The sequence below is a fragment of the Polistes dominula genome, unplaced genomic scaffold (genome assembly GCF_049000335.1).
Source record: "Polistes dominula isolate Pdom_NZ unplaced genomic scaffold, Pdom_raw_medaka contig_33, whole genome shotgun sequence".
NCBI classification, from domain to species: Eukaryota; Metazoa; Arthropoda; class Insecta; order Hymenoptera; family Vespidae; genus Polistes; species Polistes dominula.
In genome coordinates, this window is record NW_028300998.1 from 2,130,283 (window position 1) to 2,155,541 (window position 25,259).

Here is a 25,259-nt window from a genome sequence, read left to right on the forward strand (position 1 = left end):
TTAAGCTTGGAATTGTTCCATACACAAAAAACATTACATATATATATATGTAATACGTATACGTCACATATCCTTGAAATAAAACGCGATCACACAGATATTATCCGATCGACAGGTTGGATAAGAGCACGTAATATGAGTTGCTTCTATGTTCGTCATGTCATCCCTAAGTTTTCTTTGATAAAAGTGCTTCCAAAAGCCATTCTCGGTGCTCCCATGCTACGTGTCACGTTAAATCGTTCATGACATTGAGTCAATATTACACACAAGTATTTCTTTACGCTTTAAGGGTCTCACCCTATTCCACATCCCCTTTCTCATCCTCCTCCTCCTCCTCCTCCTCCTCCTCCTCCTCTTTCTCCTTTTCCTTCGCAACAATAAGAAACGAAGTGTATTTTAAAAATTAAAATGATAACGTATCATTCCTTCCTTAACAACGGCTTTAAAGTACTTATTAATATAAATAAGTACGATTATATGAAATGAGAATAATGAATATTTGTTTTATCTTTCATTTTATTTTATTTTATTTTCATCGTTTTTTACCATTTTTATTAATCTTGATTATTGAATATTTCCTTGCTAATCTTAACTCTGTTTATTAAATATACTGAGTTCAATTAACAATAAATTATTATTGTAATTTTTCTTAAACTGATATTAAATAGATAATTAACATTACTTTCGAACATTAATTATTCATTAAAAATGATTAAATTTGCAACATAGCTTAATTTGAACATGAAAATTTGTTGATATTTATTATATTTGATATAAAAATCAAACTCAATAAATATTACAAACAATAAGATAAGCGCATTGAACTTATATTTTAAGCAATTTACAATATTCATTTTTAAAAAACATTAGTTTCATTTTACAAATACAACTTTTATATCATATATAATTTACCGTTTAAACATGAAATCTGTAAAACCATGATATAACTATACTAAATCGTTAATGTATGAAACAAGGCAAAATTACATAATTTTACATATCAATGGCTTTCACTGGACACATATATGCATTCATAGATCTCAAAGGACTAAATATTTACTTTAATATAATGATTACATGACTATGATACTATTGATAGCCGATTTAAAAAAAAAAAAAATAATAATAAATAAATAAAATAATTTCAAGATGAAATGTGTAAAAAACAAAAACAAAAAATGGACATATTTCTCTCTTGAAGATATTTTGAGACATTTAATTTATCCGTCTGACACGTTTAAGAATCAATTCGATTGTTTCTACTTTCAAGATCGTAGTAGACGTGAAGTCTCGACAACAATACGTTTTCTCTTGTAAACGTTTTCACCACGGATTTCCTGGGTTTTCTAGAAATTCGTGTAATTGAAGTGTTTAAAGTAAGATTCGTTGAGTGAAATGTTTGTTTTGCGTAATCGTGACTACTCGTCGTTTTGAAATAATATTTTCGGGAAGAGTGATATCAAAAAGAAATCACACAGATAGAGTAAGAGAGAAGGAGAGAAAGAAAGAGAGAGAGAGAGAGAGAGAGAGAGAAAGTGATGGAAAGAGAGGAACAAAAAGGGACGTAAAGACAAAGGGTATAGTTAGACGAATAATAATTAGCTTGCTACCCAACGCGTCTCATCTTCTTATTAACGTCTATCGTTGCACCAGCCAATCCCCTTTTTAAACTTTAAGAAAGTCATCCTTTCGTAACATGATTAGACAAGCTTGTAATTAGAACGTTCTAGTAATTAAGTTAGTAAAATCAATTTATTTACATTAAGAAACGATGATACTCTTTTCTGGGTATTAAGAAAAACTGGCAATTAAGTTGTGTTAATCAGGCATAAAATATTATATTGTTTTAAACGTTCGCGTAAAATTATAACAAATCGTTATTGTTTGAATACTTTTTTGTAATTGTTTGTTGTTTTTCAATTTACAGCAAGAAAAATCAAGCATCATCGACTCTCAACACATCGTCATAATACTTATTGTTTTTTCTCTCATCATTTTTGGCATGAGCTTCGCGTTCTTCTTCAATTGCGTGCGGAAGTTAATTCGTGATCATCGTATCATTCAGGTCAGTAAAAAATTGATTTTTTTGTTTTTTCTTATTGAACAACGAAATTAAAAAAGAAAGAAATTAAAATGGAACTTTCTGCGAAAGTTATCGTCCTTTTATCGACTTAACTCGCGAATTGTGAGTCATGGCGCGTCGCTTTCGACGTAGTATCTTCGGGATTTCAATTACGCAATACACGTAGCAGCATTTCGTTCGATTCTCGCCTCGATCGACTCACGTATCTACGAGTAGAGACGTGCCTAACATTCACTCGTTTTCGAGCAAAAAAAAAAAAAAATAAGGGAGAGAAAAAAATATAGGTAACAACGTTTATTAAAAACCACTGAAATGGATTTTTGAAATATTTCCAAAATAAAATTGAACCGAAAATAGATGCTATAAAATAGAAATTTTTTTTAGCAATTAGTAATGAATTTTGTCCCTATAAAAATTCGTTCAAATAAAATTTACTTATTTCGTTATTTATTCATTGGTTTTCGATTTAATCAATACTGGTATCGTATTAAATTAATCAATTTCTAAAAATGGGTATGGAAATGAAAGGATAACAAATTAATTAGAATTGTACACGTTTTACAAAGATATATTGATTAAGAGACATTAAAAAAGTATATAAAATAAGAATGGTAATAAAATAATTGAAAAAGTTGTCAAACGTATTTTTCAAAATTGAATAAATCTATTAGAAACAATAGATACGAGAGAAGAATTCATCTAACGATAATCTAACTTAACCATTGCCTTTTATCTGTCTAGGAACACATAAGACAATCTAGAGAGAATCGATTGGATGAACTAGGTCGTAAATCTACTCCAAGGCCACTCTCAACTTCGAGAACAGACATAAGAGACCGAAGTAGCGAATCGCCAAGCTTAGAAGTGGTGCCGAGCAAAGAATTATTACCACCGAGCACGGTTATACCAGAAGAATACACGGTAGCTTATAACAATAAAATCACTTACAACGGTCGAGACATGAACGACATACATCAAAGTAATAATGTAAGCAACGCGACTCAAGAACGGTTGCAGGAATCAAACGACGAGCCAGAAATGCGAGATAATTCGTGTCAAACTAGGGAAAGTTTATTCGAGCCACGATTATCAGACACCATAGTAACTCCAGCGTTCACGACTTTCGGATTTCGGGGCTCGCAAAATGGGACCAATTATCATCGTCATCACCATCACCATCATCATCATCACCCGCAAAGTCCGCAAAAGTCACATCCAAGTCCATCGCTTTCGCATCAGAGTTCTCAACAATCTTCTCAACAGAGCTCGCATCAGCAGAGCAGTTCTCAATGTTCAGGATGCAGTCCAGCATCGAGAGGGCGAGATGGTAGTATGGGTGTCTGTCCAAAGCATAATCCAATTCCAGCACCACCAGGATGGTCGACTCACGAGTTGAGTTATCCTCCTCAACACCAATCCGGACAATATCAAGAAGTCACAGACTATCCTTCCTATCAGAGGTTTCAAAGTCCAAAACCTAGCGGAGAATGTGGTACCTATCATCAGTCTCCTAAATTCGTCAGACAAAATACTGTAGGTTCTGGTGAAAGGTACGGTAGTTCAGTTTATGGTTCTGGTCAAAGTTCCGCACAAATTTCTGGCCATGGATCGAGCAATGTAACATCGAGTACACAACACTCGACATCTTCTAAATCCCAGCAACAACAACAACAACAGCAGCAAGCACCAAGTGACCCAAGATATAAAGCCGAAGCTATCATCGAGATCGATCAAAGGAGACCATTCAGCATAGAAAGCACAAAATCTGCCCCGGACGTTATAGCGACGCACTGACGCCGGGGCTATGGGGATTGGGAGCCCTATAGGAGACGCCATCCCCGTAAAAGCATAGAAGACACACAACAAATGAAAGAAGAAACAAATAGCGAACGAGTTAAAATAACTGTTGCTACTCAAAGCTCATTGGACGATGACACATCGACCAATTCGACGATAGAACAAACCTCGTCCTCCTGATCCACGCATCAAACTGTCGTAGTCGAACCACCAGAGTCTTTCATCGATGAAAAGGACATCTCTGATAAATCGTCTCTAACTATTTTACCTGAGACACAAAAAATAAATCTGTTCAATGAACTCGCTCTGGCAAGATTGTCTCCGAGATTGGACGACTTACCGATCCTAAAACCACCCGGTGACTTTGGAGTGCCTGTCTTCAAGTGCAAAACACCTTCCCTATCCTGGCAGCACTGTGGCTGTCCTTCTCATTCTCATTTACCATCTCGAAGATCGACGATCACCTGGAGTGCCTTGAAACGTTGCGGACAGGACGCCTTCTATCGCACTTGGCCTAATCGATCCGCTAAAAGGCTGCCAAGACCGCAGAAGAGGACCGTAGGTACTCAGAGTTCCTTCGACGGTGTTAGGTCATCACTTGGGACTCTTCGTTGCGTGTCCAGATCGATCGATATGACCACGACTACGATGGATCAGGAAATTGGGGTATCTATACCTTTCTAACGATGGATTTATATGTTCTACTCTTCCGCCGATCGTTTTTTCCATAATATTTTTTTAAACTTTTTTCTTTTCTTTTCTTTTTTTCTTCATATTTTTATTTCTATAGATTTTAAATAATCCTTATCCTTGTTCTCATATTGAGTTTAAACGAGAATAAAAAATCACAAATATTCCACGTAGAGATTCTCAGGAAGAGCGAACAAATGATCCTAAAAATTGAATGAATATATAAACTTTTAAAGAGAGAGCATTTTTAACGATTGTCCAAAGGCTGTACGTAAAAAAAAAAAAAAGAAAAAAGAAAAAGAATATCGCTCTTTCATTCCTATTACTGTGAAATAACATCCTCGAAACAAAAAATAGAAACATCGCGAAATATCATAGGATCTGAAAGATCATGTCCGTGATTCTAATCGACAGAAATTTTCTAACTCGTTGTTAAATAAAGTAGAAAAATTAAAAGTATATAATTGATAAGAAAAATCACTGCCTTCGATTCCTAAAAAAAAGATGAAGAAGAAGAAGAAAAGTTATAAGAGATCTAATTCGCGAGCATTCATAAAAGAGAATGAAAAAAATACAATAAAAAAAAAAAAAAAAGAGAACGGCCTAAATCGTAATGGAATTCTTTCGTGAAGTAACATATCGAGAGAAAGAAAATGAATTCGTTTCTCGACAAATCGTCGAGCACCGTAATTGCCTAAAGTTCGAAGGGTAAAGTAATAAAAAAGAAAGAAACAAACAAACAAACCAAAAATTAATAATTATTATAAATATAATATTATTTAATATTAATAAAAAATATTAATGAATAATATAAATAATAATATTGATAGTAATAATAATAATAATAATAATAATAATAATAATAATAATAATAATAATAAATAATATTAGTAATAATAATTAAAAATAATGAAAAGATATGGGAGACGATAATCGACGACTATTCAGTCAGTGAATGTGAAACATACGCGTATACACGAACTTTTACGATCAAAATATATATTATACTACTAAGAATATACGTACGTATGTATGTATGTATGTATGTATGTATGTATATACGTAAATGTACGATACATATAGAACAAATCTGTCTTCTCCGTGTTCGATCAACGTTCGACGTTGAAAAGGCCTTAACTCGCTCTCCGAGAGAAGATTCCATCGCCTCAAGCAAGGAAGGAAAGACGATTTCCTTCGAATTGCTTTCCGCCAAGGATAAGGACTACTCTCAGAAGCGTTTATCTTTCTCGAATGAAAAGTTTCTATATATATATATATATGATATATGATGGGAACTTAGGTACATTGGTAGTATGCGTCTAACGCGTACCTATACATGCTATTGTACTTTAACGAGTGATAATGAGGATCGATCAAAATAACATAATGTGTAAAAGAAAAGAAAAGAAAAGAAAAGAAAAAGAAAAAAAAATACAAAAGAAGAACGATCATTTCTCAATGTTCTATTATAATAATGATCAAAGATTCGTGCGTTTATATCTAACGACTGTACGATATTTAAAAACGGATATTATTTTTCCACGTAATAAAAAAAAAAAAAGAAAGAAAGAAAGAAAATTATCCATCGTTTTACCGAGTCGGTTTGCGCACACACGGTGACAGGAGCTCATTGAGAATACTGCATTTATAATTACGTATATCCTCTTATTAATCAGCTATTTTTATGCCCAATTAGCATTCACAGCCAGCTTCGTGTAGTATCAGAAAGTGCATTTTCCATGAACGATAAATATAATAATTAACGAGAAATCGTCTAAATGCGACTATTATACATACATTAGATCGATAAGTATAGTTTATTGATAAACGAATTTTCATTATTAGGATCATGCTAATTTATGTAAGTACTTATTTATTAAAGTGAATATTTTGTTGATTATCCTCAGGATCTTATAAATTTTATTCATCGTTATTTTCTCTGTTCACTTACTTTTTTCTTTTTTTTTTTTATTTCGTACGTGTCTTCTTTTTATTTTTAATTTTTTTTTTTTTTTTAACACATGGGCTATGTATAGTGTACTACTCATGTGTGTGTGTGTGTGTGTGTGTGTGTGCTCATACTGTGCTCCTCGCGATCAGGAGAGTGACTAAATTAGTCAATTAACTATTTCGAAATAAAAAGAAATAATCAAATGAACACGAAATTGCAAACCCAGCAAAGTTCTATCATGAAAAAGAACAATGTTAAAAAATAGATACATACAGAAGTGAAGAGATACCGATCAATACTTGATATTCCCGTTTGTGTACAGGTTAACGATTAGCAATTTAGGTCTTTAATGTACAGAGTGTACACATTTGTATATAATTTCTCTATAAACACTTTATTAAGCCGATAAGAGTAATAAATATAGTACTTTTAAAGTAAATATTGTTTAACTTCTTGCACCCTTTTCCTATTCCTACAAATAAACAGAAAAAATTGTTTGAAATTCAAAAAAAGGAATATTATATATATATATATATATATATATAAAAAGATTAAATAAAAATTTTTAATAAAATGAATGTCTTTAAATTAATAAATATTTTTCATAGCAAATGCATTGATCAAATTTATTATTTAAAATATGGCAGATAGAATTTGAATTGAATTCGTTTATAAGATTAACTACGAACAAGCAAAAAAAAAGAATTATTTGCTCAATTTAATCTCAAAGTTTCTACTAGATCATTGTGAAAACAAACTAACGTAGACGACGAGCGCGTCTATTGAAATTTTGCAAAGGTTGGAAAGGCGTATGAAAAAGCGAAAAATAGGAAAGGGAAAAAAGGGGTAAGAGAATAGATCGTTCTGCGGTTTTCTCTGATTTGAGGAATTTTCGTGACGCGAGAGCAAGACCAACGAAACGTGAATAACGAAGACAGATGGGACAAATCGCGCAAAACGCAAACACGGGACGTTTCTCCTACGAAATTATGGCTTACAGGTTTCTCTCTCAGTTTCTCATATACCTAACATACACAATTCATACCTAACTATGCATATACTTATATGTATGGGTATTACATGTTAGTGTAATATACATATGTATATTACGAAGTTTTATCTCTTCCACATAATATATAATTTATGTGTGCGTACCTCGTGGTCTTGCACAGTAGAGAGTACTACCGGAGAACGGTAAAATGACATTTTTAATGGCGTATCCCATCTCGCTATGTTCCATCAAAAATTACGTCACTCCCAAATTACGCTTCTTGGCAAGAAAGCGCCGCACCCCGACTCTGGAAAAATCGAATGCTACGATAGTAATTTAGTGAGCTACTCTCACTATTCTACTTTCCTTCCCTTCTTTTTTTTCATTCGCCATTCCATTTTTTGATCTCTTCTTTCATTTGCACTACTGTTACTTTTGAACGTGTAACGCGCACTTCTTGCATATGCGAAAATTTTACCTTTTTTATTAGGATCATGATAAAATATAAAAACGAGTACTTTTTTTTTTTCTTACCCGCGATCATTATAACATCTTCTTTTGTTATGATACGAGTTATTTTTTGTTCATTTTTTTGTTTTTTGTTCTAACTTTTATCATTACCACATGAAATTTTTCGCTGTACATAATATTCACGCGTATGAATAATTATATCCAGAAAAGTAATTGATAATAATGATCAACTATACTAACGGATGATTTTTTGTTTGATGACTATTAGACAAATTTAATTTCGTATGATAGAAAATAAATTGATGATAATTAATATTTCAAATGAATTATCGATTTCCAATAAATTTGAAATGGAACATACCGTCGATTATCCAATTGTATCTACCAGTTTGATCCAAATTAGTAGGACAATTTAGCAATCAGTGGATCCACTCATGGGAATTTCGGAAGGTCCACTAAGACAAGATACGAATTGCAAACTATAACAGGAGTGTAATGTAACTGTGAATTCAAGAGTACATAGCAATAGGGATTCAATATCGGGTAGGTACTTGACCGACAATCGATTCTATCGAGTATTCATACGTCTAACTGTATGGTCCTTAATCACTTATGGTTACAGAGATATTAACTATAGGTACAACTGAATTTTTCAAGTTGAATCAAACTATTTTTCACTGGATTTTATTTCCTAAGTTTTAACGTTCAAACGTATATGAATATTATCGTTCAAAATTTATAAAGTATTAATCATTTCAAATATCAATTAAATACAAATAAATATATATATTCTGATGAATCAAGTGGTTCAATGATCAACAAGATTTCTATTTAGATCAACAAACTTCTTCATATACAATATGAGATATAAACTCTGTATGGTTCAAACTATCAAAAGTTTTAACCACAAGTTTGATAGTTCGATCATGTGGAACAATGGCACTATACATCATTCTGTTTTTCCAATTATATCGTAACTTCTATCGTTTGTCATATCTCGCCAATATAATAACGATCTCTCGTTATTCGATATTTGACGTTTCGCGAATTTTTTTTTTTTTTTTTTTTATACAATTTTTACGTATAGTATATTGTATATAAAATAAATCTGTACATATGATAGGAAATAAAAGAAGCATATGAAAAGAAAAAAAAACATACGTATACCGATTTTGATGTATATTTCTAAACCAAAAAGCAAGAATAAATGTTGGATTAGTTCGTATGGTAAAATTCGTTATAAAAATGAAGCGCAGTGGTTTTGGCATATAGTTTTATCTGATATTTGTATTAGTGATTCTGATAATCAAATAAATAGAAAGAAAAAAAAATAAATGTTTTTAATTATTAGACTTGCAATTAATAATTAAATTGTCATAATTTATCAACACATATTTGTTTCACATAGTCAGACTATTATTACGTAAATATAGATCAAGTGTAATAATTAAGTGATACAGACACAAATGAAAATTTGCAATCGTTACTATTATATTTAAATAATCGATTTTATTATTTTCTCTTTCTATACGTTTCGTGTATGAACTTCACAACATTCTCTATAAAGTTCACGAATGCTTGAATTCGGGTTGGTCTTTAAAATTTAAATCGACACTGCGTACGTTCATGAATGTATGCATAACGAATATAAAACTAACACTTGCGTTTACATAGTACCAACTTTCCTTTGAAAGGATACATTGATAGGAAAGAGATTAACCGACCGATTAAACTGGAAGATATTTTCAAACGAATGGTACCAACAAAAAAAAAAGAATTGGAAATGAATGTTTGATTTTTTCCAAATCTTTAAATTAAACTTTTATTTGCTTTATTTTCTTTGTTCGCAGCAACGACGACAACAACGATCATAGGAACTCAAAAGACCTATGTATATATTATATATAGATAAGTAAATGCATTTACATGTATGCATTCGATGTACCATCGATACTTGTGATCGTCGATAAGTCACGAAATTCGTAAAATCTGTATAATCGACTGATTTATCTTTTTTTTTTTTTCTTCTTTTAACTTGTTTTTACGAAAGAGAAAAAAATACATAACAAGTATGTATATTGATGGGATTTAATAAATTGGAATATGTCAACATATATGAATAAACGAAACTGATATAAGCATAAAAGTAAAAGTTATCATACAAAGATGAAAAAAAAAATCAAAGGAATGCTACTAACTAATATTAATTGATAAACAAATATTTACAGTATTATTTATTCATTTTTTTATTCATATTTTATAATTACTAATAATTAACAAATTAATTATTAGAATTAGAAAATTGTATTTCAACGTTGATTTATAATAAGAACAATTACGTAAGTAAATAAATCGGAAATAAAATCATTATTTGGTTAATTAAGTTTTTTTTTTTTTAAATAATACTTTGAAGTAAAAAATATAAAAATGAAGCTTCAATTTAAAAAAAAAAAAAAAAAAATGAAATATATTATATATTGTTACGGTAAGTGTAGAAAATCCGGAAATTGTATAAAATGTCCCGAAAATTTTGGTCAATTTAGAATATATACTTCAGTTAGCTGCGATTATAGTATAAGGGGAAAGGAGGGTAGGGAAGAGGGTTTTTAAGCTCGAGTAAGTGAAACGAACCAAGGAAAATTACAAATTTTTTCATAATATCCTTAAGAAGTTTCGGTTAATCTTTAAAATATGCTTCAGTAAGCGTCTCTCCCAGCAGGTTTTGTCAAGATTTTGTAAGAATTATATCAGGATTTTTTTCTTTTTTTTTTTGTACAGTTTTGTCAGAATTTTTACGATAAACACTTGTCTCAATCTAACGAAACTTTGAACAAAATTCTAAAGCAATTCTGAAAGAATCATAGCAAATTCTTCAAATAAATCTTGACAAAGCTTCAACAAAAAAAAAAACCCTGATTAAACTTTGAGAAGACTTGAAGGAAGAAATGTTCTTCCTCTTACAGAAAAGACACGATTTCAACAGATAAATATACTGTTCTTGTTTGTCACTGTAAAGACTGTGTGTTGTTTGGTTTCTGTTTAGAATTTAGCAGTTTTTCATCTTAAGATCATTTTGCCTTATCACTCCTTCCCCAATATTCTAAACTCACTCCACTGCAGCATATTTTAAAGATAAACCGAAACTTGTTAAAGATATTGCGAATAAATTTTTAAATTTCCATTTTTGGTTTCACTTACACGAACTTAAAAACACCTTCCTCTTCCTTCAGAGGATTTACTTTAAAAATATAAAATCGTGTATTTGTTTATTTTAAAAAAACATTCTGTTAACTAAATACGATATCAAACGGATGTAAATTTTCAAGATACGATTGTAAAGATTTGTTAAATATTTTTCAGTCGATTTATTTATCTCTGATCGAGTTAACATGTGGAAAAGCTTTTCTTTATTATCCACAATCCGGTATAGTTAGATATTAAAAGGAAAGGGTCAGGGCCATTTACATAAACGGTAGCAGGAGGATACGAATATAAAAATGAAAAAAAGGGAAAGAAGAAAAGATGGAGAAGGATAGAGAATTCAGGTGGAAGGTGACTGAGGGTAATAAAAGAAATTAAAACTCCACGGTCGCGGTTGGAACGTAAATTTAAATTTTATTGCCTCGCGATCGTTAAAGACGTCGTTATTTTGAATTTTCATGGGTTTGCCTGTAAAGGTGGTTGCAAACTCGTACAGCGTGAAAATCGGCAATGTTTCCGGTGGTCTCCTACGTCTCAATCGAAAAATCTAACGATTCGAATCGTAATAACAATCGTAAATAAAAACAACGGAATTTCGTGAAATAACTTTAACGTTGATTTCGTTTAAATCTTCTTAACTAATTGCAAACAACTACCAAGAAATCCAGAAAATACTAACATAAAAATAATATTTTATTTTCCAAATAAAAAAAAAAATAAAATACTAAAAGGATGAAATAATCGTCAATAAAAAAATTCGTTGTAAATTTTGAGCGGTAATAAATAGAAAAATATAAAGCAGATAAAAATCATACACCGCAGGAATAATAACATAAAAATAGTTTTTATTTCGGGAGTAAAAAATCAAATATCTAAAGTCAAATCTTTCTATAAAGAATTTACTGTAATCTGGGTTGGTAAAAGAAAAAAAGAAAAAAAAAAAAAGAGGGAAAAAAAAGTAATAAAATAAAGCACAATAAGTCTTTCTTGTGAATCATCATATAGCGAAAAGAATAAAAGAAAAATTGTTTATTTTTGAAATAAACAAAAAAATAATAATAAATACTAAAAGCAAATATCGATTTATCTTAGTTTTTGAAATGGAAAAAAAAAAAGAAAGAAAGAAAGAAAGAAAGTACATATCGTGATATATCTTATAGGATCTATCTTTAGTTATTGAAATCTTTACGGATTATGGCATCGAACTTGTGAGTTTTATGTCCATAAAAAGATCGTGGCCTTTTTATGACGCATGTATCGTAAAGAAAACATTACGAGATCCTCGAAGAAGAGAAAATCCATTCTGAACGGGGAATTCGTATCGAGAAACGAGAAGACATTTCGGAAAATGAAAACGAATTTACGGTGATTCGTTACTGATTTCGTTAAAGGTTCAAGACGAATCTTTGTTCGAGATTTAATGCTTGAAATCAATTATAACATTTGTCATAAAGTTTTTCACTTTATTACCGTATAAATGATTAAAGGTTATTGATATATACATGTATCTATAACTATTAAAATAATCTCTTTAATTTTCTTTTTTTTTTCAGATTCATATTCTCTAGAGAAATTATTAATAATAAAATTATTGTTTTCCATTTTGTTTCAATTCGAAGTTTCTTCTCTATTATTTAATTTTATTATTATTTTTTTTTTTAGATATTATTCAAAAGATTTAATTAAACAAATAATGACTTTATAATTAATAAATAGATTTGTGTTCAATTTAATCATATAGAGTTCATTTATTTAAATAATATTTACATGTTATTACTTATATAATAATGAAGGATACAAATTTTTCAAATAATATTACATTATATTATATTGTAATTTTTTTTTTTTTTTTTACAAAGAATTCATTATAAAACTTTTGATTATTCACCTCTAATTAAATCAAGTTTCTATAAAAATTGTATTATATTATATTCATAGAAAAAGGTTTGCTCATAAAAATAACATGTTTCAATTATATTCTCTTTATATGAAATGTGAGAATTTATTAGATTTAATATCTAATCAAAATATAATGTTCATTCTTTGAAGAATTTAATATCATACAAAAAATAATATTTATATAAATAAACGATTAAAGTAGTTTTTATTATTTAAGAATTACATATATATTCTTATTATTTTTTTTTATTTTTTTACCTTTTAATAGTATAAAATTACCTTTTTATGATATATAAAAATGTATATATTGTTATGCCTCTGTAGATTTTTTTTCTTTTTTTTTTTTTTAACATTATCCTTCAAAATTGCTGACGATGTTGTTTACATGCTAACGGCTGGGCAGAGCACACTTTATTACCTGTTTGTTCCCATGGCGTAGTGATACTTAAAATTGCGATATATGTTCTTTAACATCTTCTTAGTTAGTTACAGAATGGTACTCATAGAATACACTAAGAATCGTTATGCATTCCTAGTTACAAAAAATATTTGAGAATAAATTAGGAAATTTTGAAGTGCGACTTTACGTTATCAAATAAACAATTAAATGTAACTATAGTTTAAACATTAAAATCTTGTGTAAGTTATTTTTAAAAGAAAGTTAAACCTTTTCTCCCAAGGCATAACAATATATATATATATAATTTAGAAATAATAGAAATAAAATATTTTATTATTTTCTTTAAATGTAATTTTATTCTCGAAACACAGAATTTACGCTCATTGGAAGATTACGATTTCATGACGCCATATTGTCTACTGGACTGATGTACAGCTACTAAAGGAACTTTTAGAATGGTCTCTCTGAGCCTGTCGTTCAATAGAACCTACTGGAAAATTGCAATTTAATGTATAGACGTATAGAATAAGCCTTCCCATTATACGTCAGACAAACAATATATTTCCTCTTGTCTTGCTTGGATGTAAATGTATATTAATGGTGTGACGTTTAGAAACAAATATACTGTTCGTTAACACACGAACAGATGAATCATCGATAATTATGTTGTACTATATCAACCTATAAATGTATAAGTTAAATTTCATATTTTTTATTTAACAGAATTACGTTTGGTTATGAAAGGATGTATCGAAAATTGGATTGATTCGTTCGTAAAAAAGAAAATTAGCAAATGTTATGAAAGGATGTATCGAAAATTGGGTTGATTCGTTCGTAAAAAAGTAAATTAGCAAATGTATAATAATATAAAAAGCAAGTATATAATAATAATAATAATAATAATAATAATAATAATAATAATATACTATATATTATTACTATCTAGTAATAATAGTAATTCGTAATTGAAAGCTTTGTAATTAAAAAAAAAAAAATTGACTGTAAAGTTCTGTTGAATATACGTATACCTAAATTGTAATGAGAACTTCTTTAACAAAATTTTATAATCAATTTTATCAAAAACAAAGTGTTGTATCTAAAATTTTTATTTTACAGTGTCGACTTACTTTTTTCAAGAAGAATCAAGCCCTTTATATTTGTATCATGATTTTTGTTACATCCACGTATTTCAATATGAAGTAGAAAATGTATGTGTGTTTGTGGGTGTGCATATGTGATTCTTGTTATAAAAGAACATCGTAGGATAGAAGCTTAGAAAAGGAATCATTTTCAAATGCTTTAAACGTATCTATGCTTCTGGAAAAAAGCTAGAAAGGAACATGAGATGTAAAGGAGAAAAGTTCATAGCTGTAATAGCTTCGTCAGATAAAGATTTAAAGCTAATGCTTTAGGAAGCTATCCAATCGTCGTATCTTTTAATCATCGTCTACTCTCGCGTTCTCTTTACCCATGTGAAAGAAGGAATGTCTGTTGAATCAAACGAAAACTGTTCCTAACGATTCGTTCACGTCGAAAATCTGGCGATCTCGTTCATTGAAATATTCGTTTCTGAGAAGAGTTAGAAAGTTATTTATTCTGTGCCACTGATATTTAAAATATTTGAAACGTTTATAATAAAACTTCGATAAAAAGACTAATTTAAGAGAGAGAGAGAGAGAGACAAAAATATAAAATATTGAATAATGTATAAAGGATGAAGAATTTAAATAGGGAAAATCCATGAGTTATTTTAACAAGTTTTTATTGATTACATACTTATTTTAAACTAAATGTTCGTTGAAAATTGTAACATATTTAAATACAAATATTTTCTTTACTTATCATATAATACGAATTAAAAAAAAAAATGCATTATTCTAGCACTACAAAGGTTATGCACCCTTAGAAACTTAGTTTAGTCAATTCTCCAAGTATATCGCTGATAATGCAAATCGATACGACTATGTTGGAATTTGTTTCTGGTTATGCAAACAAAGCTTTTCTTTTGAAAGATGCTGGGAAGCAGAAAAAGAAATACAAAGAGTGAAGATAAAAAGAAATTAAAAAAAAAAAAAAAAAAAAAGAAAAAACAGGTGTATGCAAATCACAACACGTTAGAATTAGATTATTTTCAACTCTCGCAATTGTTCATGAACAACACATTCCATTTTTTCAACACTTATGGCCTCTATTCTCTGCAGTACAAATTGAACTTTTGAATGAAAACATTGTTTTTCATACCGTTAACAAATCGTGTTTGTATGAGTAAATCTAAAAGGTGTTCAAAATTACACTTAATACTGAAAATTTCGATAGGCTGTTTCGCCTATCTATTTTATATTCTCCAAATATTTCATTTTCCCTATTTGATAAATATTTTAGAAATATTTCCCTATTTTTGCAGCTGGCAATTTAGAAAGTATAATTTTTCAAAGTCTTTCCAAGGACTTTCCGAGATAAATTTTCGTTCCTTTTGAAACGTCTGTTTGAAAGAGAAAGATAGTTCAAAGTTCTAAATTTATTTATATCCAAATGTTTTGTAATTTTTCGTTTTGTCTATCGAAATGATTGAAAGATAAATTGTATATTTATGACATATACGTTAATATGCTACCTCACAAAAGCACACTTAAGTATAATACTTTAATAGCCAAGAATGGAGATTATGAAGCACCGCATAAAAAGGAGACCGAGATTAGGAAAAATTGTGTACTATGTTCTATCTCATTCTCTCACAGACTAAATGCTTTAGGTGTATGTATATATGTTTGTCTCTTTTTCTCTTTTCTTAGCTCGCATGAAACCGATCCGTTTCATCTAACAATGTCGCTTCTTGTTTCAAATCATCCTGATACTAAAAAAATTCTCACTTCAAAAATTGAAACGAAGGGTCAACAGAGAAAATGAAAAAGTGAAGAAAACGAAAAGTAGAAAGAACGACGACGATTCTTGGTAAAAGAGACGAAACGAATGTATAAAAGTGTAAAGAAGAATGTACGAGAGTATACGAAAGCTTCACGCCAGATAGAAGGATATAAAGTTTCGGCTTTACGAGGTAACACTCTCGCGTTACTTTTGCAGCCTAAAGGGAACGAAAGAAGAGGCATAGACTAGGGTTTAGGTAGCTGGCATTGCCATTGCTGCTGATGGCACAGCATCGTTGCACATCTGTATCAACGCCAGACTGCAGTCGGTTCGTAATATCGGCAGGCAAATAGTGATTTATGCTCTTTCCGTCTCCATATTCTGTCGTTTTTAATAAAATGTAAATATCGGAATGCGACCTCGAAACCCACATCAATTCAACGTTCATTCGTATTATTTCGTTCGTGAGAAAAATTGATATTCGACTTTTTATAAATGTCATTTGAAATTTCTTCAACGCGTTTTTTGAGACTATTGTTTTATTTATTTCAATTTTCTTTTTAACCTCTTGACTGCTATAAACGCATATATGCGTTTGCTAAAAATTGTCAACATGGTCTATTGACACATATACGTGTTTGTCAATATTAATGTAATATAATGTAATGTTGATTTGCTTATTGATTATTGTTGTAGATCTTATCATTTGAAAATAATATTAGAAACAAAAATACTTTAATTATTAAATATAATTCATTATTAGATCTGTTTAATAATATCAATCAACGAAAACAGTTGCACTATTAATAAACTATTTCGTACCTACGAAATACTTCAGATACATTCATCACTCAAAGGGTTAAATAAAAATTATTTTCTCTTTTCCCTTTTTTTGTTTTTGAATTTTTTATTATAAACGTTGTGTTTATTTTCTATGTAAATTTATTTAATAATTAACGTATTTCTAATATCACTGGCGTAATCACTTTACAAACGAGTGATTAAATGTCCCGCATGAAACAACCCGCGCCTGTATCCCGGTATCCTGCGGTCTCCGTATGTGAATGCTAATGAAAAGAGCACCGCATTCAACCTATCCGATATGACGACGACTTGTAGATGAACAAAATCACTCTGAAAACTCTATTGAAGTGTTTCCTATTGCGCAAAAGGCGAATATTAATCCGTTTAATGTAATAGAACTTGTTATTAAAGGCAAATGAAAATCTATGTGTTCGCAAATCCGTTAGATGTTTAATAAGGAACTTGGACAAATTGGATATGAATCCTAATTACATTGAAGGAATTTCCGATTGCCTTGAATTACTATCAAATTAGAAATGGAACATTTCTAATTGCAATCGATACGAACGTTTGAGTTAGACTGCCTTTGATCTTTATTAAATAATATTTGTTTAAAGGTTCTGCTCGGACTAGGAAATACGTAATTTATTAGACATCACGTAATAGAAATCTAGCGTTCAACGATATTTACATATCATTAATAGAATACTGATTGTTCACTACAAATTATATATCTATGGATCCATGGGAGTATTTTCGTGTTAATTAATACACTATAATACAATCATTATAAGATAATTCTTCAAACGTAATAAATATAAGAGACATTTCGTGTTGGTTGTTATTAATGAGATAACTTTAATATAATTAGTTTAGTAACTTGGCCTAATTGAATTGATTACTATAATGTACATAGTGTTTTAATTAATTAATTATATAAACTAGCGTTGTTATATTATAATTAAAGTCTAATAATAATTATCAATTGTCTTTTTTATATACCAGTATAATAAATATATGTAAGCTATTTTTGATCAAATTGTACTACACACGTATATAATAAATTGTTTTATCTAATTTATATATAATAATTATATAAATAAATATAAAATAAATGACACAATTCTAAAAGAATAAACGTGAACACAGCTCGATTAAAAAGTTTTTTCATTTAGAATCGTAAAACTACTTTTTTCATTTCTTTTTGCGATATCGATTGTCCTATTATAAAACGATTTGCTGTCAAAAGTTCGTAAATGAGATTGAAAAAATTCTACGGTAGTCTCGAGAATAATTTTTACAAAGTTATCATATACCGATACAGTATTAAACTAATTGTATAAGTAAAGTAAAATATAACGACATATATACGTTAAATTTGGATAATTAATTAAAATTTGAAAAATTATATTTTAAATATAAATTAACGTTAAATCTTCTAGGATAAAAGAATACTTTTGAAAAATGCATGAACGATAATGAGTCAATCATCTTTTTAAACCAAGCGAGGATATTTAATTAAGGTTTACGATAAAGATTAGCCGAAGAAAACTTTTAATCCTTAGTTGAACATCTTGGTGTCTGATGAATCACTTTTTGTTCTTTATTCTCGACTTTGTCCTTTAAATTATCAAGAATAAAGGTTCCTAGCTTTCATAAGATCTTTTCAGTATCCCATATCTTTTATCTTGAATGATGTTGGCATTTTTATTTTAACACTTTTGTAAATGTCAATTATTTTATCTTTATTTTGATTGACTAAATCTAAATAAAATATTATTAAAATCTTAATTAAAGTTTAAGTATATTAACTCGTCTAAGAGTATTAAGATGATATCGTACTTTAAGGAAATATTATCTCATCCACGTAAATTTGGGAAAGGTAAGAAATATTTCGCTTTACTACGGCTTACACACCATGCATTTCATTTTACTTGTTCCTGTCCGTGAAACCACAAGTGTCGGTGTTAAATCTGTACTTAATACTATGTTATTAGAATTAAATCCTGGATCTTCCTGCTTCTCAGAGACCAACCATATTTCTTCTACCACCATTACCGTGCTTAAATCTTATATTACACGAAAAAGACCTATCCATTCTGTGAAATAATTATAAATCAAAAATCATTGATAAGAAGAAAGAAAATTATCAATAAAATAATGCATTATAATTAAATTATAAATATAAATAAAAAAAGTAACCGTAATTTGAAATTTAATTGAAAATTATTTAATATTAAATTATCTTTACTCTACAATTTCTAATTTTATTTGTCTTATTGAAGTTAACTTTGATCTAAATTTATACTTCTCGTAGTATCAATATCGTTCATTTCACTTCGTAGAATTCGCAAGGATAGATTTTCTAGATTAATTCCGGATTAATAACTCTTCGTTTCGATTCAACTAATCGAGTTAGCAATACCTTACAACCGGTGACAATGGAGGCATTGCTGCAAACAGATAACACGCCGTAGTGTTCAGGATTCATTAATTAGATCTACAGAACAATGCTACAATAAGACGAAATCTAGTAGTGACTTTATACAGTAGTATACTATGTGAGAACGTTTTGTTTAAATGACTGGCTACTGTTGGTATGTAACTGGAGTGTGAATTTCATGATGATGATCATTAATATAACGAAAAAATGGACAAATATTTGTATATCTTTAGAAATGGATTTTGGTTTCGTTTTTTTACGGTTTTTAATTCCAAAGATATTTAGATATAAATAATAGATTTTTACGTTGTCACGCTGACCTACAAATTCCTTCGCAGCCCATTAACTTGTGTATAAATTTCTGGAATTTACATTACCCAAAGTTTTAAATGACTTCTTTTTATTTACTATGTATCGTACAACTATTACAACAGTAGGCAATCAATAAAATAATAAATAGAAAATTTCAAAACGAAATATCATAGAGGCTTGAAAAAACACCGTTTTAATGGACTATCTTATTTTTATATGAATTCAAATAAGCATGATAGTGTCAACTTTGTTAAATTTTATTAAAACATATCATACAACAAATATTTTGCAAAAATTTCAAATTTCAAAATTCAATTGTATTTTGTTTTTATTCAAAAATATAACTTTTAATATAAAACATAAAACTCTCTTACAATTAAAATATATAAACATAAATTATATTTTATCAGATTTTTTTTTTTTTTTTATTATAAATTAATACGGATCATTTCATGCAACAAAAGCATAGTATATATGATTCTCTTAGACGATACCATAATAACGTTTCGAGTTTTACGGTACGAATTCTGAAAATGTTGTAGCGTTCTGCATGAGTGCAACCATCGTCCTATGATAACCATCCAATCGTTGAAACGATTCAGGTAGACACTAGCGAAATAGTAGATTCTGTGCCCGCCGGGATCTAGTTCGTTGCACGTTCGCTTATTATAGAGCTCTTCGGAAAGGGTTACCAGAGAGAAAATAGTTATGGTACTTGAGTTAGTTCGTTTCCTCTAGAATACTCAAAACTGTTTAATTTCTACTTTCTACTCTGCTGCTTCGAACATAAAGCTTCTAGTTCTTCCTAAAATCTTGTTCTTACGTATAATTGTAAAACATTCCCGATCAAGTTGACTTTAAGATAATAGATCTTTCAAGAAGATTCTATGCAATTGAATATACATGATGAACCTATTATTTTACTCTTCCAATTATTTACATTAACAATTAATAATAAGTATATTATAATTTGGCAAAATAATGTCTAAAGAAAAATCATTAATTGAATATTTTCGAACGAATCGTATTTTATTGTCATTGTTGTTAAAGTTTATGATGTTGTTTGCGTTGATAGTGTGTAAGTTTATTTAAAGGGTTAGGATTGTATAAGGGTTGCATATAAGAATACGTGCCAAAGGAATGTTCAAATCTTTACATTCCTGAACTGTAAAGAATCCGCTTAGGTAAAATATAAACAAACAGTTCCGAATGGTTTATCTTTGTCAGCCAAATTTACATAAGTAATGAATAGAAATAAAGTGTTTTAAATTTTGTAGAATAAAGTAAATAGATATGTTATTATTTAGAAACCTTTTCCTAGCAGATTATCAAAAGTTAGATATTTATTGATCATTTTGATCAGTCTTTACACTAATTATCGAAATTGTACAACACAAGTAATTTTTTAAATCACGTTATTTGGTTCACCCTGTATATCTTCATGTACATATTGATTTTGGAAATTTTGCTTGTTTGAACGTCAAGAATAGATGTTACGTATCCTTTTTAGAAATTGGAAGGATATTGTACGTTACTCATCTAACAAAGATAAATTTATGTATTATAAGTGTATATATGTAAGTATATACATAAGTATGGGTATGTAGTATATTGTTACTATTAGAAGGACCAATGATCAATCACACTTCTGTAGTATCCGAGGAGACCCACTCGAGACTAATTTTCTTCGGTGCTTCAGTCTGATCAGGCGCTAACGATGTTAAACTCCGTCCGTTCAGCTGATCGTTAATCATTTAGTACTGTTCCTTATATATTTTTTCATACTTCTTTCAACCATTTACAAATTTTGTTCAATACACAAAGATTACTTATCTAAAGATGATTAATAAATATCTCGTCTAATCATTTTGTCTATCATTGTGTACAATTTTGTAAATTACATTTACTGCAAATCCGTTAATAGATTAAATTTACGTGCCTCTCATGGAAATAAAAAAAAAAATTAAATAAAATATGAAAATAAATATCTTTTTCATTAGTTAAAAGTAAGGAAATTTCTTAATTAAATGAAATTAACAAAATTAAAAACAAAACAAAAGACAATAATTTAATGTTAAATTTACCAATATAATTCGTATCGATTAAAAGATTTGTTATTTATATATTCGATATGTGTAAATTTTAATTTTAAAATATTTCAAAATTAATATTTGGATTTTATTAAATACATATATATAGTAATAGAAACCATATTCGATTGAAACATTTAAAAATAAAAATATATGTCGAAAGTATATTTGTAAATCGATATGAACTTATCGGGCAAGTTATGTTTACATAAATACATACGTAGATATATTGTGGTATGTATAAAATAAAATGGATATGAACATATGGAACGTTTCGTCAACAAAAGAGAAAAATCTTTAGATTTTTTTTTTTTTTTTTTTTTTTCATGAAAGCCGTTTAGAAATCAAACTTTAGCTTTGAGAGAAGCAACGGGAAAATGAAACTTCGTATAATTACGTTGTGGCACAGCAATACCGGCTAACTCAGCCACTGCTTTTCCTCGCTACGAGATGGTCCACCATAGCCATTAAGAATCTTAACGTCACACCATTTACGAGTCGCATCTTCCGGCTACGTAATTATCGTATGAATTAGTCATCCCTTCCAGCGTTCTATTAACCACCACCACCACCGTTATTTCCTTCTCTCTCTAACCTTTCTTATAAATTTTCTGCAATAGACATTCCCGCAAATTCATCGCAGAAATTAAGAAGAGACTCTACAACTTTACGGGGGGAAAAAAAAAAAAAGGAAAATTTATTTCCCGTTAAGAAAACGAACGATTAAACGATCAATTATTTATTTTCTTAAAGTCGTAACGTTAATATTTACTTATTAGCATGTTCGGGTCAACGTTTTATCACAGAGTATGTGGTATGTGATAATAATTTACATTCATATTTTAAATTAATCGTGGATGAAAAAATGTATAATTTGTTTATGTAAAATTTTATTATACGTTCAATTAAATAATTGATATGAATTAAAGAATATAGGTTAATGAATTAAAATGAATTTGTGTGAACATTATATATATATTATATATCGTAATAATTTACTAAGAAAATATTAATATATTAAAACGATTGTATGATGAAAAAAGCAATTTGTTTTACAAGTATTACATAAAGTAGAAGAAGGAATATATAATTTGTAGTAATTTTAAAAATTTAAATTTGTGAAAGTTTATCTACTCAAAAGTCAGCAAGTAAGTCGCATAATGAAACTATATTATATAACCTACACCTGGTATATTTTTAAAAGGTTATTCCTACTTATTTTTTTATTTTAAGATGGCGAGAGGACAAAGATTGAACTCGAAAAACTTTTATTTCAAGTTTATACGACAACCTCTGTCATCGAGATTTGCTTTTTAAAGCTTTTGACCGCGTGATCTTGTTTTTTCCTTTCTCTCTTCTTGATTTTTTTTTTCATTTTCTTTTTTTTTTTCGTACTGTCACATACAACTACGTGAAAAACCCATTTTATATACTCAACAGTCAAACAGTCAACGGTATAGATTTTTGTTAACGCTCGAGTCTAACTTCAAAAGGTTTTACGTTCCTGAGCTTTCGTTTATACCGAAAAAAATATTACTATAGGAAGAATTGTTATTTATATTTATGAACTTGCTTCAAACAATGGCAGTTGTTAGAATAAAGCTATATTCATACCAAAAAGTGTCTATTTATAATAAATATAAATATAACGAATTTCCTCACGAAAAGAATAACAATTGACAAAAAGTGAATAGAAATATAAAATATATACTTAAGTATCGTTGTGTTTAAATCACTAAAAATTATTCAATTCCGAATATTTTTAATTACCTTGTCATAAATCCATATCATATTTTACTACTGTACATTTTAATTTTAGTTTCGGTTATATCGTCGTATCGTAACATTTCTCTACTATCCAGTTCCCATGATTAATCGTAAAATCCATCGAGATGTAACGATTCCGACTGAGCAAAATATTCGACGATTTGTCAACACCACGTCTCTTTGATATACGTTTGATATACTTACTTCGTTATCGAGAATGCAATTTATTCCATCGCAGACGAGAGAAGTATATAAAAAAAAAAAAAAAGGGACTAAAAAATGACTAAACATTTCGATTCAGGTACTTCCATTTATTATTATCATCATCTTTACTTTTCCTATATTTCTGATCCTTTAAAAAAAAAAAAAAAAAAAAAAAAGATAATTAAAAAAAACAATTCTAATACACAAACATATTAACAATTTCATTACCACAATAAAAAAAATCTTCCAATTAATCGTAATATAATCTAAGTAAATTCTTTTATCACTCGGCTGAAACGTGTGGCGGTTTATTTTCGTTTATTTTTTTTTTCTTTTTTTTTCTTTTCTTTTTTAGAGTAATTTAACTCTGAGATGCTTTCAATTAAACAAAATGACCATTCGTGCGTAGAGAGCAACCGTTAAAACTCTCTCAAATATACGCAGATAGTACGAGACAAAGAAACAAAGACAAGCTTGTTTTTCGCATGAATTCCCAACAGGAACAACTCTTAATCCCCAAGAGGAACCACCCCTTTGCCACTCCTGGAGGTAGCCATTTTCCGAAGTGACTAGTACCTATTCTATGACCAGGACGATAAAACGAGCGGAGAACAATTCCCATGTGTATCATTGGCAATATTTCAGCTCGAAAATTATGTCAATGTAAGAGGAACGATTCCAAAAAAATATAAAAAGGAAAAAATAAAAGTAGAATATTAAAATGTAATAAAATAGTATAGTATAAAATGTATCTTAAAAATGTAAAAAAAAATAATAGAAATAGTAAAAGAAAAGTTTTCTATATATAGAAATTTATCGAAATTATGATACGTGACGATTGAAAATTGAGAAAACATTTATCAATTTCAATGATAAAAGAAAATAATGCATATATGAGAAAGTAACTAAACCGATCTTCATCATTTTCCTTCCCAAGAGAGACTAATAGAGAGAAAACCAACAAGAGATAGAAAAAAAAAAGAGGGGTAGAAAAATGTAGGTGGGTGGTTTGGGCCTGGCAAAATGCAGACATTCGAGCAAGCACACCCCTGGGCAGGAAGATTACGTTACCTTCATTCCCTGCCTTCTTTCTCCACGTTTCTTTTTCTATCTCATTCACTCCCTCTCTCTCTCTCTCTCTCCCTCTCTCTCTTTTTCTCTTTCGATTCGTTTCTACAATGGTTCGCACACCTCGAATTTTCCCTTCGACCGTTCTTTTCTCCGATGTATTCTACCGTTCGTTTTCTCTCTCTCTCTCTCTCTCTCTCTCTCTCTTTCTTTCTTTCTCTCG

The 25,259-nt window shown here is 29.3% G+C and overlaps 1 protein-coding gene and 1 long non-coding RNA gene across 8 annotated transcripts in view; one reads left to right on the plus strand and one right to left on the minus strand.

Moving 5' to 3' along the window:
• Positions 1–6,979, plus strand: part of Neto (Neuropilin and tolloid-like) — a 118,702-nt gene extending 111,723 nt beyond the window's left edge. For 6 of the 7 annotated variants that reach the window (XM_089173574.1, XM_089173576.1, XM_089173577.1 and 3 more), the window contains exons 9-10: positions 1,928–2,065; positions 2,825–6,979. In XM_089173574.1, coding sequence (XP_089029700.1) covers positions 1,928–2,065; positions 2,825–3,877 — 1,191 coding nt within the window. In that variant the 3' untranslated portion in view covers positions 3,878–6,979. The remainder of the gene's footprint in view (positions 1–1,927; positions 2,066–2,824) is intronic. The other variant, XM_089173579.1, reaches the window with a different exon arrangement.
• The window catches only part of LOC149032212 (uncharacterized), a 226,892-nt gene that overhangs the window by 183,493 nt on the left and 18,140 nt on the right, over positions 1–25,259 (minus strand). The gene's annotated exons all lie outside the window — the stretch shown is intronic.